General features: G+C 38.8%; 1 protein-coding gene across 3 annotated transcripts in view; it reads left to right on the forward strand.

Moving 5' to 3' along the window:
* The window catches only part of pdzd2 (PDZ domain containing 2), a 79,230-nt gene extending 61,443 nt beyond the window's left edge, over nucleotides 1–17,787 (forward strand). For all 3 annotated transcript variants that reach the window (XM_079873182.1, XM_079873183.1, XM_079873184.1), the window contains 17 exons: nucleotides 201–320; nucleotides 583–697; nucleotides 852–925; nucleotides 1,114–1,330; nucleotides 2,348–2,465; nucleotides 3,972–4,104; nucleotides 5,487–5,559; nucleotides 6,165–6,268; nucleotides 6,728–6,902; nucleotides 6,998–7,860; nucleotides 9,385–9,529; nucleotides 11,694–14,478; nucleotides 14,817–14,934; nucleotides 15,258–15,359; nucleotides 15,571–15,844; nucleotides 15,997–16,131; nucleotides 16,271–17,787. In XM_079873182.1, the coding sequence (XP_079729308.1) occupies nucleotides 201–320; nucleotides 583–697; nucleotides 852–925; nucleotides 1,114–1,330; nucleotides 2,348–2,465; nucleotides 3,972–4,104; nucleotides 5,487–5,559; nucleotides 6,165–6,268; nucleotides 6,728–6,902; nucleotides 6,998–7,860; nucleotides 9,385–9,529; nucleotides 11,694–14,478; nucleotides 14,817–14,934; nucleotides 15,258–15,359; nucleotides 15,571–15,844; nucleotides 15,997–16,131; nucleotides 16,271–16,437 (5,718 nt within the window). In that variant the 3' untranslated portion in view covers nucleotides 16,438–17,787. The remainder of the gene's footprint in view (nucleotides 1–200; nucleotides 321–582; nucleotides 698–851; nucleotides 926–1,113; nucleotides 1,331–2,347; nucleotides 2,466–3,971; nucleotides 4,105–5,486; nucleotides 5,560–6,164; nucleotides 6,269–6,727; nucleotides 6,903–6,997; nucleotides 7,861–9,384; nucleotides 9,530–11,693; nucleotides 14,479–14,816; nucleotides 14,935–15,257; nucleotides 15,360–15,570; nucleotides 15,845–15,996; nucleotides 16,132–16,270) is intronic.
* The last annotated feature ends 2,753 nt before the right edge of the window (nucleotides 17,788–20,540 follow it).

Genomic DNA, 20,540 nt, shown 5'->3' on the forward strand with positions numbered 1-20,540 from the left:
AATAGCATTTACATTTACATTCTCTTAGCTGTTGCTTTTATCCAAAGTGACTTACAAATGAGGAAAAACCTTAACAAAGCATTTCATAGGTACGGCTTACTGGCTGTAGCTGCTTATTTTCTTATTTTAAACACAATAAAAATAAAGCTTATTTTATCATCTCATTGTTTATTCATAACCTCTTTTATCATCCTCTTCAGGAATATCAAATCGTGAAGAAATCGGCCCGTTCCCTGAGCACTGTTCAAGTGGAGTCTCCATGGCGACTGGCACAGCCATCCATAATCTCCAACATTGTCCTGATGAAAGGACAGGGCAAGGTGAGGGAGGCCCTGCACCCAGGACAACACATGCAGTCACCATGAGGGTTCACATATGTAGCATTTTACATATAAACTGCTTTGATCCTGTTGGTCTTTATTTATTTAGGGGTGATTCACTCTGTGATTTGAATTGTAATGAACGGGATATTGAGGTGGACAATGAAACCTCTGTGCAAGGACCATTTCATTTACCAGATACGTCACCACCTGTACTATTGTAAATCCAGGCTCATCGAGATGTGTCTTTGAATGTGTCTAGGGTCTCGGCTTCAGTATTGTCGGTGGGCAGGATTCAGCCCGGGGGAGGATGGGTATATTCGTCAAGACCATTTTCCCCAGTGGAGCAGCTGCAGCAGACGGGAGGCTGAAAGAAGGTAGACGGACACTCCTGATCATGAAACAGTAGCTCTAATGCACTTGGAACAATTGTCATCAAAGCAGGTGGAGCTCAGGTGCCATGTGGTTATGGCATGAGGATTTTCGTTTTTCGTTTTTGTTGCTGGTGACATTTCTTTCTCCACTTTTCAGGTGATGAGATATTGGAGGTCAATGGAGAGTCTCTCCAAGGCCTCACGCACCAGCAGGCCATTCAGACCTTCAAGGTAAACTGCTAAGTCATCCTCAGAAACACCTGTAGCAGTGCATGAATCCTCAGAGAAGAATTATCTCCAGACTGTTAATCTCAGGCCCATTTCTTTGAATCATTTTTACCGTCATTGGAAAAAGGAAATTCCTAGGATTTCTGGATTTCCCATCCAGCATTAATGGATGGCTTTTCCCTCCTTTTCAGCAACTGAAGAAGGGGGTAGTTACCCTGACGGTGAGGACCCGTCTGAGAAGCCCCAGTCTTACACCCTGTCCCACGCCAACCCTGCTCAGCAGATCCAGCTCTCCAAACTCAAATGCCAGTGGTGGGACTCCAGTCCCTACTAGCTTTGAAGAGGGGGACTCTCGTAGGGGTCCTGGTCCCAAGGATCGCATTATCATGGAGGTTACATTAAACAAAGGTACAATCATGTCTTCTTGATAAAAACAAATGCAGTGAGTTGCAGTTTCAGAAGTTTCGGGTCAACGATTTTTTTTCTGGAAAGAATATAATACTTTTTTTCAACAAACTATTTTCAACACTGATGATAAATGTTTCTTGAGCACCAAATTATCATATTAGAATAATTTCTGAAGGATCATGTGACACTGAAGACTGAAGTAATGATGCTGTCAGCTGAAAATTCAGATTTGAATTAAAACATGTATGAAATTAAAGGACATAAAATGAAATTGTATTAAATTAATTGTTAAATATATGAAAATAGGAAACAGTTATTGCAAATTTTCTTAAATGCAGCCTCCTTTTCAAAAACATAAAAAAAATCTTACTGACCCCAGACTCTAGACTGGTAGTGTATTATATACATTTTTGTAAATTTTGTATTTTTACATTTTATTTATCTTGAGAAGAAAACATTGAAGCTGATAGGAAAAGGTTCTTGCAACACTCCTTGCCTTTTGAAATTGACACATAATGTTTTTTTATTCCAAGAAAATGGAATTATTTAAAAATTATTTTTATTCGAATAGACACGCACCTGTGCATCAGTATGCAGTGTGTATAAGTCAAGGGCTCATAATGTGTCCAAATAAACCATCCTGCCAAAAAACTCTTATTCTTGGATCATCATGCTAATAAATAGACCCTCCAAGCTTCTTTCTCATTATTTGAGTTCTGTTAACTTATTCAGTTCAGGGACACCACATATTTCTCTGACATGAATTATATTATTGCAGTTTGTAGGCAAATATAAGTCTTTTAAATTAAAGACACTGGGCTTGATTTCCTTTAGGTTCAGTGGGTAATTTTACCTCAGCGGTTTTTGGATCTATCTTAGAAACCATTAACACTTTCCCACCTGTTATGTCAAAATGTCTATAATAATTTTTAACTAGGATAAACGATAGAAATAAGACTCAGAAATCCTGCATGAAGTGAACTAAAGAATTCAGCCATGTTGTTTTGTGTGTTTTAGAGCCAGGTGTGGGGCTGGGTATTGGTGCCTGCTGTCTAACACTGGAAAACAGTGCTCCTGGGATCTACATCCACAGCTTGGCGCCAGGTTCTGTTGCCAAAATGGATGGCAGACTCAGGTAGTCTTTTGGTTATACATCGTTCAGTTCCCACCCAAATCCAAGTCTCATGTACATGCTCAATGGTCAAATTAAAATACATCATTTCTTATTAAAGTCTCAGTTTGTCAATGTTTAACTGTGGTTAATCAGTGGAAAAATTGGCTCGGAAAGAAAATGTGCCTTTTTAGTTCAGGTACTTTTCTAAGAAAAAAATAATACATTTCTAAGAAAAAATTATAAAAAGACTCCTCCATGGCTAATGCAGTGAAATGTCCTAAACTTTCCATGTAGTTAAAAGAGTGATTGGTGCTGGTTTGTCTGAGTTAGCAGACACTGGACCCCTTTGAGCAATCATCTTAAATTCTTAACTTACAGTTAATTAAGGAAGGGAGCGGCAGGAATGAGACCCCACTAGGGAAAACAATAGCATAGATGTTCATTTTCCCTACAGAGCCCACGATGTGTCTGTACACGTGTTTGCAGCAGATTCTTTTTTTCTAATGTGTAAAACATCCAATAATCCTCATTTGGGCTTTTGTTGTCTGCATGTTTGTTTGTGATTCGCTAGAGTTTGTGTGTGTGTGTGTGCGCTCACTCCTGTTTAGATGAAACACCTCACAGACTGAAAAAGAATGTGCAATGAGAGCCAGAAACCCATGAATGGGGGTCTTTATGGCAAGAGATTGTGGTCTTGAATGTTGGATCTAGTTGTGAAAGTGGTTGCAGCTGTCTGAAGGGAAAGATAAGGCTGTAATACACTTTCAGACATGTCTATTTTTACAACAAATGCAGTTGGGTTGACACTTAAAATACCTTTTGACCACATACATCAACAGTAATCTCCGTTATCATATGGTGTATATTATACTCTCTCGCTCAATGGTCAAGGAACTAAACATGTTTTGGATGTGATTAATGAATATAAACCTAATAAATCTCTTAAATCATATGGATTGAGTCGGCTAAAAATACCTAGGGTTCACTCCAAACATGGTGAGACAGCGTTAAGTTATTATGCCACCCACTGCTGGAACCAGCTTTCAGAAAATATCAGATGTTCCCTGCGGTATTTTCAATCCAGACTGACGTTAAATTAGCCAATTTAGGTTGGTAAGATTTCATTAATGTTTTTATTTTTATGTAATGTATTTTATCCTCACCAAGGCTGTATTTATTTGATCAAAAATACAGTAAAAACAGTAATATTGTGAAATATTATTACAATTTAAAACAACCGCTTTCTATTTGAATATATTTGAAAATATAATGTATTCCTGAGTTTTAAGCATCATTATTCCAGTCTTCAGTGTCACATGATCCTTCAGAAATCATTCTAATTTGATGATTTGGTGCTTAAGAAACATTTATTATTATTATCAATGTTGAAAAAAGTTGTGCTGCTTAATATTTTAGTGGAAATCCTTTTCCCTATGGAAAATACTGTTTTGGGGAAATATTACTTCTCTTAAAAACATATATATTTTTTATCCAATCCTTGATTATAATGGCTAATTTGTGTATCAGTCGAGGAGACCAGCTTCTGGAGGTGGATTCTGTGAGCCTGAGACACGCTGCGTTGAGTGAAGCCTATGCTATCCTGAGTGAATGTGGACCCGGCCCGGTCAGCCTCATCATCAGCCGACATCCAAACCCCAAAGTAAGAGTCAAACACAGATGCATATGTGGAGCCCCACCAATGGTATCTTATTAAGCAACAATACAGAAATTGCTGTATTTATAAACCATCATCTCATTAACAACTGAGATTGCAAAACCACTGTAGTTAATAGTTTAGTTCAGAGGGTGCAACTTCATTAGGATCAATGCTCAATGAAAAACAAAATTTAAATAAATATCTTATATCCATGGAGATATTAATAAAGAAAAAAAACTAGGTTTTCAGAACCTGGTTTAATTTATGAATAAATAAACCTCAAACATCAGTTTGGCGATGTGGTCACATACCTTCAGTCACAAGGGCCTCTTCCTCTGCCAGACTGCTGCAAGTGGAAATCAAAAGCACCATACACCTGTTAAGCTGTAATATGCTCCTAGTATGAATCATTGAAGCCCGACAAAAAGTAAACAACATTCCTCTCCCCCTTCTGCTAGTGCGACTTGGTTTTCATCCACCTAATGAATCAAGATGTTGAGAAAAGTGCGCGGGGGTGGGGTACAGCGGGAGATTTTGGTGGTTAGAATATGCTGACTGTTCACTCGACCTGATAAATGAGAGTCAGCGTGAGCGGAGCAGTGTTAGGACCAGCTTAACACATATTGTGTGTGACACGAGGTCAGAAGCCTTTCTCACAAAGGTCATTAATTACTTAACTCTGACATGTTTTATACATGTTTTAAGTATCTGTCTGCATGTAGCCTGTATGTACAGATGGGGTTTATGATTGCAGTTTTATTATGTTACATTTAATCGGTTTTGTTGAATTGAGAAAGACTTGTATTGAAGTCAACAATAAAAGTCAACTGAAATAGATCTGGCAAAACCTGATCTCATCTCGAGTCAGTTAGGCCTTTTCTAGCAGAGTTTTATAAAGGCAAATAGGGATCTTCTTTAAGCAGAGTGCTTAAAAGTGTAGTATCAAAACATCTAGGCTAAATGGTTTACATTATTTAACTGTAATCCATATTCTTTAATGTGAAATGCCAGAAACGGTATCATAAATTTCTCAATGTGTGTGGTTTTTTTTTTATGTCTGAATTTATAATAATTTGTTTTTCTATTATTTTTTAAGAGTCTACATTGATAGTCATGTCCATGCCAACATTACCTTACAAAGTATGGTCACAACTAATACATTTAGTTTAATAAAGCAGAATTATGAAGCAGATTTAGGCAGTTTGTATTGCTTAAATCACAGTGCCCCCTGGTTGTCAGAAATGTTATTTTGTCATTTGCCTCATTTTAAGGTAAATATCAGATCAAGACATTAAATTTTATATTTAATCAAGACTTAAGATCAGGATATAGCAATGTTTTTTAATGGTCCATGAGATTCAATGGCTCTCATCTCTCACCCTCAGGTGTCTGAACAGGAGATGGATGAAGTGATCACTCGCTCCACGCACAGAGATAGTCATTCTTCCCACACACTTGGTAAAGTGCCTTTGTCCTGGCCTGACTGCAGCCACTTTTGATTGTGCTTCTCAGGGCTTTAAAAGCCACATGCTTTAGTTTATAGCTTAAACTTGCACTTAGAAACCTACTTCAAAGTTTGCGTTCTTAGGCCATCAAAACGCCACTGTCGTGTAAATAAACGTCCAGAATGCATTAAAACTCTTTTGTTTTCAGTTGAAAACGGTGTCGTGTAAACGGCCCCTAAGTTAATAACTAATGATTTTTAGCTAAACATTGACTTTCTTCTAGAGCTGCTGTACAGCCAAAACAATCTTTATTGCATTAATTTTCTATTATAACTGTTAAGCTGCTTTGAAACAATCTTTATTGTAAATAATGCTATATAAATTAAGGTGACTTGACTTGATTTTTTGTTTAAAAAAAAACTAGTCAAATTCTGAAAATCTCGGTTTTGGCTTTGATTTATGAAATTTTGTACTTCATATTAAGTTTCCAAATATTTGTTTTGAAATTCTGATTCAGTTGTAGTCTCTGATTAGTAACTGGAAAACAGTGATTTGTACCACTGCAAGTTTCCAAGTTGAAGAAGTACAATACATTTTTCTTTGTGCTCTATTTTGCAGGTCTGCCGTCCAAGAGTCCATCTCCCACGGTTAAAGTCAAGCAGGGTGAGGCTAATCCTGCTCTCAGCTGGACCATGAAGAGATTCCTAGAGCCAGCCAGCAGGGTAAACTAGAAGCTTTAGTCTACAGAGGACTCAACTTATCAGAGATAATAAAACTTTTCTTTATTTACTTGAAATTTGATGAAAATGTGTTTGTGTTATATAACAAAATACCAAACCACATGGCATTTATTTTAAAGAAATATGGCAAAAACACTTTTCAAGTAAAACATTCCACAAAAACACATTTCTTGCTAGATTTCAAATGACAAAGCAAGATGCGTTCAAAATTAAGACCACTGACTTTTTACATCCACCTAAAAATCACATTGTGTTGATAATTAAAAATGGCTCAGAAGTTACTTCTGAGAAAAGCATTTTATATCTAATGCAGTGGCAGTCAGACATTTTTAAGTTTGATTTAAGTGTCCGAATACTTTTTGGGGGCCATTGATTGCACACTTCTAAATGTTGTTGATCTTCAGAAAGATTTGATTTTATGACTTCATCTGACCCTGACAGCAAGGCTCATTGAGTTCAGAGGCAGAGCTCTCTCAGTATTTCTCAGTTCACGATGTACCCAGCCAATCTTCCCTCTCTGAGACCATGGCGATGGGATCCAGTGATGACGACATGCTGCACTGCAGCAGGAGCTGTATTACGTCCATGGAGGAATCAGCAGCACCTCAGTCGCATGGTAACGCCACTGAATCTAAAGTGTCATGCTGATAAAAAGATCAGTCACAGTTTGCCACTAAAACAGTGTGTTTTTCTGTCCTCTTATCATAACAGTCTTTCGGGATGGTTCCACTAGAGGTTCAGATAGTAGTCCCACTACCCCAGAATGTTGTAAAGCTTCTGGCAGGGCTGGTCGCACCATAGACACGGCCCAACAGGCCAGCGTGGGAAGCAGCCCGAATTCTGTACGTAGCCCACTTCTCCGTCAGCGCCGGGTCATCTGCTATGAGGATGAGCCCAGTGACGACGAGACCGGTCTTGAAGAAGACAGTGGCCCCTTCCGTCGCCGTCTCCGTGGGGTTTCAGAGGCCGGCCACCATCACCACCAGGAGGACGACTCTGGTATTGTCATAGCCACATCATCTCTTGAAGTCGATGATGAAAGCCAGGATAGCAGCGAGAGCCACAGACAGATCGGCAGCGAGCCAGCCACTCCGATCTACGGCAGCTCGCTTGAATCTGAAGAAGGACCTAGCGGCCCTCCTGGTGCTGAATCTCCCTTCATGCCCATTCGCTGTGTGGAGGCAGCCGGAGGAACAAACCTGGGCATCAAGAAAGAGCCCCATCGAGAAGGGCTGGAGGTTAAACGCTCACCCAAGCTGGAGCACAAAGCCGTGACTCGTGTCAAGAGCATGATGAGCATTGAGTGCCCCAGCCCTCCACAAAAGGCCAAGGGTGAAGAACCACCTTTACTCCCAGCAACCCCTGTCCAGGTTACACAGAATAGCACACGGCCGCCATGCAGGGTGCTGCACTGCAAGAAGGGTGAATCCAGCGAGCTAGCAGGGGTCTGCACCATTGAGACAATTGTGCTCCAGCGTGGTGAGACCGAGTCTTTTGGTCTGGATCTGGAGATTAAGTCCACTCCACTCAAGGTGCTGATCACAGGGCTGAGACCGGGAGGCGTTGCGGAAAGGGTAGGTTGGAAATTGTGATGTTTTGATTGATTGTGATGCTTTTTAACATTCAACAGATGCTGCATCCAAGAAAGACTCTTTTTAAAAGAAAAATGCCAATTTACCATTGAAATGATCACATCATTTTGGAAAGTAAATAGCATTCATTTGTTTTTATTAGTTTGTTATTCAATATAACCAGTAAAGGGCCCCTATTATGGATTTTTGAAAATGACCTTTCATGTAGTGTGTAACATAGCTCTAAGTGAATGAAAACATCCTGCAAAGTTTCAAATCTGAAAGTACACCGTATATAAAGTTATTGTCTTTCAAAAGTAAGAGTCGACTCTGAGTCAATTAAATTAATCGTTTTTCAAACGAGTCATAAGCCGTTTCGTTGTGACGTCAAGACGAAACATTAGTATATTGCCCGCCCACTTATAGCACGCAGACACCAGGGAAAACTTGAACCTCAAACACTGCAGCTGATCCCTGTGGATACTGGATAGCATCACGTTGAGAAGATGGCGCTGTGCTCTATAATGTGAAGGTAAAGCCAGTTTTTTTTTTTCACTGCCCAAGGACGAGCATGTGAAGAATAAAAAATTAATCTTTACCACGATATCACAGCAGTATAATCCTAAACTTTTGCTGTGTTCCCTTTATTTTACTGACGACTGCTTCTCAAATCTCAGAGTTCAATGCAGGATTCACAAACCGCTTGCTCTTGAAAGATGGTGTTCAAAAACTTAGTTTTGAGTTTTAGATTGTGTAGGTCTCCTGTTAATTGGCTAACTCACATTATCACTGTCTTACTGAAATACTTCTGCTAATCAGTTGTGGACCACTATTACCTAAAACTGTGTCTATTAATGCAGATTATCTGTCATTCTCACTACTTTGAGGAAATATTTGTTTTACCAGCGTTTATGTTACATCAGATCATTCACTCCAGAGCTCTGCTAATGTATACATTGCTGCTCAAGTCGTCCTTGTGATGGAGGTTCGGGTTGAATAACTAGTTCTTCCAATGTTTCATCATCGGACTCGAGCTCGCATTGATATGGTCAAATAGACGTCATTGTTCATTACTGTGTTTAGTTTACAGTGTAGGAAGCCTCAGGACAGCTCCGACGTGCTGTACACGGTAGGCCAATCACAACAGACTGAGCTGTCTGGCCAATCAGAGCAGAGTAGCTCGCGGAAAGGAGGGATTTAGAGAGATTGATTCATCTCACAAGTCGTTTGAGAATCATTGAAAATGTAATGATGTGCAAATGTATATTATGAGGAAATTAAACACTTTTTTTTTACCTTTTATGCATGTAAACATGTTGTAGGAGACTCCACAACAACATTAGGAAACTTTAAAATAGCATAATAGGGGCCCTTTAAATGCTTTACAATTCCCATACCTACTGTTTACATGATACTTGGTGCCAGGCAGGTGTCCAAATGCACACAGATGTTTGTGCTTGAATCTGTGCTTGAAGCTTAAATCTGATGAATGTATTTCACCCATTTCTTTCCTATCTATTCCTTCAGGAAGCCTCAGGGAAGATGAGTGTTGGTGATGAGATTGTAACAATTGGTGACACCCCTGTGTGTACATCCACCTATCAGGAGATCTGCGACCTCATGCACAACCTGCCAATCACATTGAACTTAGAGATTAAGAAGCCAGTCTCAGGTGAGTTGCCAGCGTATCTATTGCTTCTTGAAGTCAACTGATGATAAGTCTATTATAGCTTTGGTGATTTTTTTTTTTCCAATGTATGTCTGCTCATTTAAATTTTCCAAAAGAAGGGTGATCCCTTCAAATAGATAGTTTACCCCAAAATGAAACTCTCATCATTCACTTGCCCTTATGTTGTCCCAAACCCACATGATTTTCTTTTTTTAGTGGAGCACACAAGGAGAAATTTTTCCATGCAGTTACAATGAATGGCGACTGACGTTTAAATCTTAAAAAGAACACAAATTAGCCATAACAGCACCATAAAACTGGTCCAGTATGATTACTCTCACAAATAATAGTGCACAGGTTGTATAGACTGCTTTTATGGTGCTTTTTCATCCTTGTTGACTCTGTTCTTTGTAATTGAATATAAATTAGTCTTCAAAAATTCTTCTTTTTTTGTTCTGTGGAAAAAAAGAAAGTCATAAGGGGTTTGAATCAGCACGAGGGATTTCATTTTTTAATAAACAGCTCCTTAAACAGCTTCATTTTTTAATAAACAGCTCCTTAAAACATAACTTTTATATACTCACAAGCTATTTTCCCTAATCTGATCAAATATCTTCTGTACACTACATTGGTAAAATATACTCACACAGGTCCCAATTTACATAACCAATCTAAAAATCAACATATGATTTTGCTATCATCAAGAATAGTAGTCAGTTCTGTGTTACATATAGTGTCATAAAGCTCTAGATGGCTTGTTAAAATATTGTCCATATCCCCTCCTCCCTTGCTGCAGACTATGGTGCTATAGCAGAATCAAAGCTGATTCCTAAACAATATATCTCAATTTAGCTGGATAAACAGGTCTTGTATATCCTTTACAAAAGACCATTAGGACAGGTAGATTTGCCTCTGCAATAAAGAGATCAGTCTGTCTTTTCCCATGCTGCTTTAAAGAGATAGGAGTGCTACAGGCCTCCCCTTTCTGGCAGTACCCTTCTCCAGCTCAAAGGGAACTGCAGGCTGCTGGCTATTTGTCAATGGTGACTATTGATTACTTTACTACCGTAGCCACTGTAGATGTGTAGAGTAACAGCGCTAATGCTTTCTAGAGGCTGTTAGTCAATTAGTATCTAGATTTGGTGTTATTGCTCTGACTGACACATTGAAATTTTATTCAAATTTAATTTTGGTCAAAATATTTCCTACTCTTACTACTTTTGAATCTCATTATGCAGAGCAATAGCCTCAAGGAACAAGTGAAATATAGTGAATTAATGTCATGCGTCTGTCATTGTCTGTCTAAACCTGCCGTCATCTCATGTTTATATGTGATTTATCATGTTCATCATATACAGCATATGCTCATATACATTTATGTAAGCATGAGCATTTATCAGTTGTGTGTGTAATATTTAGAATAACATACACATGTTGAGTGCACTATAAGGTCTATGTTTTTCAGTTATGTCCAGTGAAATACCTTTTGAATGCATGAAATATTTCAGGAAATTGTGAATAGAATATTCTGAGGTGTCTGCTTCAGGTAAAACTTAATAAAGTCTTAGGAAATATGCCTCCAGGATGCCAGTGTTACATCATTGGAAACAATTAAAAAAATTCTCTGCAGATTGTCTTTGTATCCCATCAATCCCTGGGTATGTTCAGAGTGAGACTCACCTTTTTTCTCAGAGAAATTGTTTCATAGTAGTCCAAAGTTTTCCACAGGGTTTGGTTCTGTTTTGCTGAACAGCACTAATGAACAACAGAATCAGAACAACTTTTGAATCTGTGAAATATCAGACTCTGGAATGAATTGCAAGGAAATTGCTGTGCTTTTCTTTTAATGTAATTATGTACGCATATTTTAAGCAGACTGGAAAAGGGTTAGTATGAATATTTTCCAGTGGAATGTTGATTTATAAAACAGGCAATTTGTAGTTTGTCTTTCAGACCTCTGTGGTGCACTTATATGGTAGGACTTATCTTGATGTAGAGTCATATCCAGTGATTCTCTTTTACTGTTATGCCAAGGTTTTTAACCACGTATTATTGATTTGAAGTTGGAATTGTCATATGTGATAACCAGTGTTGATTAACTGACCTGTACATTTGTAGTAATTGATATATATATATATATTATTTATTTTTTTGTCCACATTTGCAGCTGTAGATCGACTTTCTAGCTTGATTATGTCCTCTGGCTGCGAGGGCTCATCAAAATTGGAGGCACCTAGACCTCCTCCAGAGGAAAGGAATCATATGGACAAAACTTCTGTTGTGGCTCAAGAAAGTCCATCATCAGAAACAAATGCAAAAACGGCATTAGCAATCCACAACAACAGCATGCCTGTCACTAATATTGATGATGTAATAGCTGAACTGAACTCATCAGAAAGCCATGAAAAAGACCAAAATGTATTGGGTTATACAGACACAATTGCAACAGAAGAGTGCAGTAAAGTAGATGACAGAGAGACTGCAGCGTCATCACAACCAAACCTTCTGGATTTCTCTGCACTAGATGTGGGGAACAACGCTTGCCATTTTCCTGTAGGAAAGACATTTTTAAATAGTTACTCAAGAAACTTTAGTAATTTGGGAGAGGATGTTGTCCCTCTAGAGAAAGACCATGGAGAGAAACCAAGTATGTACAGTCTGGTGGAGGATAGTGACTCTGAGAGCGACTCTGCAGGCAGTGCTGTCAAAATAGAGATGTCTCAAGGTCACTGTGAGGATCCTCAGGACACTGACTCGGATGAAGAGGAGGTTGAGCTCTGTATCAGCACTGTCAGTCAGCCCGCATTCAACCAATCAGAGGGCAGTACTCTGCAAGAAAGAAATAGCATTGACAGTAGCCATACTGTTGACAAGACATTTGCTAGTATGGATCGCCACAATTCTCCATCACCCTCAGTGCAAGACAAGGATTCACAAGAGAACAATCATTCACTCATTAAGTTACCTGACACGCTTTGCCCTCAAGTTTTAGATGATGTTCTTTTAAATGGGGATAGTGGACACGCTCCCACACAACAGGAGGCAATGTGTGCATCTCAGAGAATATTATCAAACTGCAACACTGATGAAAAATGTGAAACCATTTTAAAGCCTGTTCAAATCTGCCAGACACCAGGTGTCACTTGTTCCCCTGTTACTCAACGCAACTGCCACGTCACCCTGAAAAGTCAAGAGAGGACTGCTAAGTTGCTCTCAGATGCATCCCGATTCTCAGAGAAACTTAACACTGAACAAGTGCCACTGAGGTCGACTGTGTCAGACCCCAAAGCATCAAATTATACCAGTGGCAAAACTAGTGAGCAGGTCTCCTCTACGCTTGCTCCAAAAGACAAGGAGAGAGAGACAGTTCCTCCCATACTTGACTTGAAATCATCCCTCTCCCAGAACCAGAGTAAATCCACCACGGGTTGTGTCAGATCTTTAGGAACAAAAACCCCAAATGACACTCCTGTCTCGCCCCTGCTGAGAAGTAGACTCAAAGTTGATGAGAAAAAGTCAAACGCCTCTTCTAAACTCAAGGGTCTAAGTATTAAAAGTAAATCCAAAGACCAAGAACAAGCTGTCACTAGATTGCCCAGGGCTGAAAGTCCAGTACAGAAAAAAGCTCTCAGCTCCCCAAGTCAGTCTCCTAAACTCCACTCCAAAAGAACCACACCAACTGGTAGCCCTAAATTAACAAGACCTTCTGAGAAGATCAGGGTTTCTTCTTGTAAAACTGACAAAAGTCAGCCAACTGTGTCCAGTATCTTGAAGGCAAATCCCATCAACACAACCAAAGAAGAACTCAAGCCTTCCAAGAAGGAACAAGTCTTGGATCTAAAGGAGCAAGTCTTGAAATCGGAGGTCACTGTTGTCAGCACTCAAAGAACGTTCATTGAGGTACGACTTTCATCCTCTTCATCGTCTACACCTGTGCTCATGCGCAAGGAAGTCGTGAATGCAAATCATTTAAGCTTGGCCTCAGTACCAGTTGATCAAGTCGACTGGGAGGCATCAAATTCTGACCCCTCTCTTGGAAGTCACACAATCCCATTAGAATCAACCAATACTTCATCTAGTTGTCCACAGCATAGTGGTGCTAATAAGGCAAATGAAACTGCTGAGAAAATGCATTGCAATGGCCAGGAAGAAAGTCTCTTTAGGAACTCAAATAATAAAGATGCTGCTTCTAGTCTCAAGTCAAACAAATCCAAACTGTACCTAAGGGGACTAGAACGTAGGAGCTGCTCTACAGACACCAATGGGTCTCTTGACCCAAACCCCTTCTCAGTTCGTCAAAGAATCCAGTCCTTTGAGAATCTGGCCAGCTTTGATCGATCTGTCGTAAGGTGTATAGACATTCCGTTTTATGCTATTAATTCCAAGTCACCTCTAAACCGGAGGTTTTCTGGGTATGCTGGATCTGTTAGCAGTCAATCCAGTGACAGTCATTCTTTGAGGAGGAGTTTCAGCTCATGTGTAGACAGTTTGAGCTCAACTCCATCTCTACCATATCCACAGAATTTGTCTTCTAGTTCCACCAACTCTGAATCCACTCCTTTGAACCAAACCACAGAAGCTGTTATAAAAGACAAGGTAAGAAATAAGTCCTCTCAGAACCAGGCCACCGTAAACACGCCACCAGTACTGCGCTCCCGCAATGCCCGTGCCCATGGAGGCCTGTCACGCTCCAAATTGAGAGAGATAAGGGCACTGAGCATGCCTGAACTGGACAAGTTGTGTTCTGAGGATTTGACCAGTGACCCTGGAAATGTGATCTTTAAGACGGAGCTGGAAATCCACCCTTGCAGATCCATAGAGACAGCACCACACAGCCTTCAGTGCTCAATGATGACCAGGGTGAGCAGTGTTGACACTGGGGATCTTGGTTCAACCAGTAATGGAGAGCAACATGAAGACCAGGTCACAGGGTTATCATGCTGGTCTATAAGGTGAGTAAAGACCTGGTTATAATGTGCAATGAAAAGAATATGTGTAAAGTTGATAGTAGATGGATTACAATGTTTTACGTGTCCTCAACAAACAAATAGATGTTGTCTAGTTTTGTATTTATTTTTCTCATTTTGTTTTTATATTTTTATGTATTTCAGCACATATCATAGTAAATATTTCAGTGTTGTGTTGTATGACACCGTCATTGATTTCTGCATAAATGTTCCTCATAAAAACCTCAATCAATATTTTTAACAACCATTAGTTGATAACGTTTAGATACATTCCTGGCTTGGACAAACATTTACAGCTGATATCGGTTTGTCTCCTGTGACAGTTTGAAAGACCTTGAATCTTCTTCTTTGGACCAAAATAAAGTGCAAGATCTTCTGTGTTCCCTCACAACCAAAGTGAATGTGACCAGTCTCATACAGGAAACAAAAACTCTTTCAGAGGTAATTTATCAGGTCTTCAGGCTTCATTTCAGTTTAAAAAGATAATATTTTAAGGTTTCTTTAAAAGTTTATTTTTAAGGGATGAGGAAGATTTTGCCTTCAGGTGTAGCTCAAGCAATTACAGAAATGCTTTTGTTTTGGCAAAAAAAGGAGCATATTTATAAAGCTCACAATTATTACTTAACTGTAACTTTTTTCTCTTATTTTACTTTATTTTGTCAGTGTATTTTTAGTCATTATTTTTATGGGCCCTATTCATAGCTTCATATATTTCTTTTAATTTCAAAAAGGTTAACCAGTCTTTCATTGATCTTTTTATCTAGGTTAAAGATGACATTTACTTTGTGATCTTAACCAAAGAGCAGGGATCTGGACTGGGTTTCAGCATCGCTGGAGGAGTAGATCTCGAGCAGAAATCTATTACTGTAGGCAAAACCTTTTATTTGTTTAAAAATAATAAATAAATGGAAAATTCAGTAGCCATTTTCAGTAGCATTTTTAATTACACATTGTCACCCCCTTGTGGTATTTAAATGAACCAGTAGTATTGTATAGAATCAACTAAGATTATTAAACTAATTCACCGTCTAAACTAAGTTAAACTATATATATTTTTTTTTTTTTTTTTTTCCACAGGTCCATCGGGTGTTCACTCGAGGGGTGGCAGGTGTGGAAGGTACCATTCACAGAGGAGATAGGGTTTTGTCAATAAACGGGACCAGCTTGAGTGGGATCACACACGGAGAGGCGCTGTCCTGCCTTCATCAGACCAGACTGCCGAGACAAGCATTAGTGATCATCCAGAAAGACAAGAACACTGAGCCAACATCAACTAGACAAGAACTTCCTCTTCAGACTGTCGTCTGTCCTTCTCCTGGCCACAGAGTCAGCATCAGGGAACATAAAACAAGTGAGTGTCTGGAGTCATTATCACTCTCATGGCAAAGATGTACTCGTTGTCAATCACTAACTTGTTGACTGTGGTTTTGTGAATTTTATAATTTAACAATCTCCAAAAAAATAACCTTTTCTGTTCCTAATTGGCTGCTTGGTGTGTTGTAGGTGTGGAAGTGGGGCCAGACGGGGCTTTGAGTGTGGAGTTACAGAAGACCACAGCTGGTCTAGGGTTCAGTCTAGATGGAGGCAAAGCATCTGCCCATGGAGATCGACCTCTCTACATAAAACGCATTTTTTGTGGTGAGTGCTCTACTCAAACATTTAAAGATGTCCACCAGGGGGAGACAGAAGGTGTAATCTGTGCATCACTTAGCCCATCACCGAGCACAATAAATGAAAAGTGGAAAGTTCAGATTGTGTGTTCTCTGTCACCACACAGGAGGAGCTGCTGAGCAGTCCCGGGTCATTGATGTCGGAGATGAACTTTTAGCCATCAACGGCAGGTCTTTGCAAGGCCTTATGCACTATGATGCCTGGAACATCATTAAAACGGTCTCTGAGGGTCCTGTTCAGTTAGTCATCAGAAAACCGCGGACTTCAGTATGACGTTTGATCTGTCTGCACGTGTTGCACGTTTGTGAGATGCCAAACTGTGGCGGACTCTAATTGTACATAGACTTTGCATTTCTTTTATATGTGTTTGATACAGGATCTCTATGATGAAGAATTTGTTCCACATTGATTTTTATACAAACCAAGGCTTCTGCAGATTTGCCGTGGACTTGTGTGGGCTTAAGGTATTTTTAGTATGTCTTTGAACTTTTTATCTCACAAACTTTGTGCTTATGACTTTTTAAAGACATTTAAAGCCTAATTGTAAGAATTATGAATTATGTTAATAACTGCATCCCTTATATAATATATTTTGATCCCAATATTGCGAAAATAGTTTTATACTTACAGCTATGATTATATGGTGATAATGCAAACCACTAAAGAGTTTGTTCACTCTGCCTAATCTGATGGAATAAGTCAACATGTATATCACACTCTGTGTGAATCATAAAGTGAGCTTTTGTTTGAATTGGTTTGTGACGTAAAAGGTATTTGTGGAATTGCTTTTGTTTTTCTTTCCCTTTTGTTTCTCTAAATCAATTATTGATTTATTAATTTATCTAGGTGAATGTAAAGGGTGTAATTTCAGTGCTACTAGGAAATAGATTTGCAAAAAATCCAAACAGGTTTCACAAAAACTCCTATCACCCCCATCTGCCAGGCCATTGTACAGAAAAACAGGAAGTCCCTCCTCCCAAAACGCCATTGGTTAAAGCACAAGTTGACGTGGCAAAAGTAGCTGTTTTGACAGAGACTTCACAATAAATACTTGAATTATTAATTCACAAATCTGTTAATTCAAAATACAATCATATAATGAAAAAAAACAACACCACATTAGCACACTTTAATTTGACTGAAATACAGATTAAGTTAGTAGTTAACATCATGACATTTCAGGTCTTTTGGTTATGTTTAATCATATTCTTTCAGCTGTGAATATTTTCATGTTAACTCACATCTGAGAATTTCAAAAAAGTTGCCTCTTTGATAACATGTATTAGTGCTGTTATTATATTTTACTTGAATTGTCTGTGTAAATATTGAGGTTCCCACTGATATTATTGTAATTTAATTTCACTGAGAATTAAGCACAAGTGTATTAACTAAAGTGTATATGAAAAAAGCAATCATGAATTTTTCTGTTGTCAGACTTACTTGCCCTTGTGAATAAAGACATCAGATATTTTGTAAATATGATATTAATTTTACTCATGCACCATAAATTGCCTGTCAGGGCTACTGATCTTATTTTATATGATCCCTTTCATGCATAGTGGTCTACAGTGGACAGCTATTATTAAGAAAGCATTTTCTTGCATTTGCATGAGTTTTGATGGCATAGTTCAGGGTTCACCAATATCAGTCCTGGAGGGCCGCTGTCCTGCAGAGTTTAGCTCCAACCAGCTCCAACACACCTGTTTGAAAGTTTCTAGTATGCCTAGTGAGACCTTGATTAGCTCGTTCAGGTGTGTTTAATTGGGGTTGGAGCTAAACTCTGCAGGACAGCGGCCCTCAAGTCAACTTTATTTATATAGCGCTTTTCACAATGCAGATTGTATCAAAGCAGCTTCACAGTATTAAATAAAATAGTACATCAGTGTTTGTTTCTAGTGGAAAACGTCCACGTTTGGTAATGCTGATCAATAGTATTGTTGATTGATTGATTAAATTAAGTATCCCCAACTGAGCAAGCCAAAGGCAACAGTGGCAAGGAACCGAAAAACTCCATCAGGTGACCTAATGGAGAAAAAAAAAACCTTGGGAGAACCCAGGCTCAGTCGGGGGCCAGTTCTCCTCTGGCGTTTATGAACTAGAGACCGGATTTAACTGTAAGATTAAAAATATTATATAAATGCCTGGCTGAAGAGATGCGTCTTTAATCTAGTTTTAAACTGGGAGAGCGAGTCTGAGCAACGAACAGTATCAGGAAGGCTATTCCAGAGTTTTGGAGCTAAATGTGAAAATGATCTCCCTCCTTTGGTGGATCTGGATATCCTAGGTATGACCAAAAGCCTCGCCCTGGATTATAGGGCGATAGAAGATCCGTTAAATAAACTGGAGCTAAGCCGTTTAGGGCTTTATAAGTCAGTAGCAATACCTTGTAATTAATACGGAACTTTATAGGTAACCAATGTAGTGATGATAGAATTGGTATTATATGGTCAAATTTTCTTGATCTAGTAAGAACTCTAGCGGCGGCATTTTGGACTAACTGTAGCTTGTTTATTGAGGATGCAGGACAACCAGCTAATAAAGCATTACAGTAATCTAGTCTCGAGGTCATGAACGCATGAACTAACTTTTCTGCATCAGAAACAGATAGCATATTACGTAGCTTAGCAATGTTTCTAAGGTGGAAAAAGGCTGTTTTTGTAACATATGAAATATGATTTTCAAAAGACAGGTTGCAGTCAAGTATAACACCCAGGTCTTTTACTGTAGAGGATAAAGTAACAGGACATCCTACTATGTTAAAGTTGTATTGTGAGAGGTTTTGTGGGCGGTTTTTTGAACCGATAAGTATTACCTCTGTCTTGTCAGGATTTAATAAAAGAAAATTGCGCGTCATCCAATCTTTTATATCTTTAACACACTCTGTCAATTTGGATAATTTAGCGTTTTCATCCGGCCGTGATGAAATATATATTTGAGTGTCATCAGCATAACAATGGAAACTAATTCCATGTTTCCTTATAATATTTCCAAGAGGCAGCATATATATTGAGAATAATAGAGGGCCTAACACAGATCCTTGCGGCACTCCATAGTTTACTGGAGTTATGATTGATTTTTCTCCATTTAAATAGACAAAATGGTATCGGTCAGATAGGTATGATCTGAACCAGCTTAATGCTTGTCCTTGAACACCAGTATAATTTTGTGTGATCTATAGTATCGAACGCAGCACTAAGATCAAGTAAAACTAGTATTGAGATACAGCCTTGGTCAGAAGCTAAGAGTAAATCATTTGTGATTTTAACGAGCGCAGTTTCAGTGCTATGGTGCGGCCTGAATCCAGACTGAAACTTTTCATAGATGTAATTTTCTTGTAAGAAAGAGCCTAGTTGGGCAGACACCACTTTTTCTAGTATTTTAGACATAAAAGGAAGATTTGAAATTGGTCTATAATTTGCTAGGTTATTTGGGTCTAATTGTGGTTTCTTAATGAGTGGTTTTATAACTGCCAGTTTAAATGTTCTTGGAACATGACCTAAAGTTAAAGACGAGTTAATAATATTGAGGAGAGGCTCTTCCACTATAGGTAACACTTCTTTCAGTAGTTTAGTTGGTATGGGATCTAATAAACATGTTGTTTTAGAGGAAGTGATAAGTTTATTTAACTCTATTTGTTCTACAGTTGTAAAGCACTGTAATTGTTCTTGCGGGGTGATAATCGAGGCTGAGTTATAAGGCGCGATTGAGGATTGAACGTTTACAATTGTGGTTCTGATGTTTTCTATTTTCTCAGTGAAAAAATTCATGAAATCATTACTACTAAACTGTAACGGAATATTTTGTTCAGGTGACGCTTGTTTATTTGTTAGTCTAGCCACGGTGTTAAATAAAAACCTAGGATTGTTTTGGTTATTTTCTATTAGATTGCGGAGGTGCTCAGCCCTGGCTACTTTTAGGGCCTTTTTATAACGTGACGTACTGTCTTTCCAAGCGATTCTAAAAACCTCTAGATTAGTTTGTTTCCATTTACGCTCTAAATTACGGGTTTCTCTCTTTAGAACACGCATAGTATTGTTGTACCATGGTGCTTTAATTTTCTCTCTGACCTTTTTTAGTCTAATATGCAACATTTATCCTCATTCTCATTTTTAAGAATCTGTTATCTTGACAAATAATTTATGCTACTGCCCACTGACATGCTTTTAAAGCTATTGTTATCCAAATTTTTTGGCCTTTAAACACCTTAAAATGCACATATGTAGGTCCGAGAAATCCAAATTTTATCGGGGGAGCATGTCCCCGAACCCCCCTAACTACTCACATTTGAATACGCATGACTGTGTGGTAATGTGTGCTGGTGTGGCTACAGTGCCAGGGCTGAATTTTTGAGCCAGTTTGCCCCTGCATATATACAA

This window comes from Squalius cephalus (assembly GCF_949319135.1).
Source record: "Squalius cephalus genome assembly, chromosome: 5".
In the NCBI taxonomy this organism is placed as follows: domain Eukaryota; kingdom Metazoa; phylum Chordata; class Actinopteri; order Cypriniformes; family Leuciscidae; genus Squalius; species Squalius cephalus.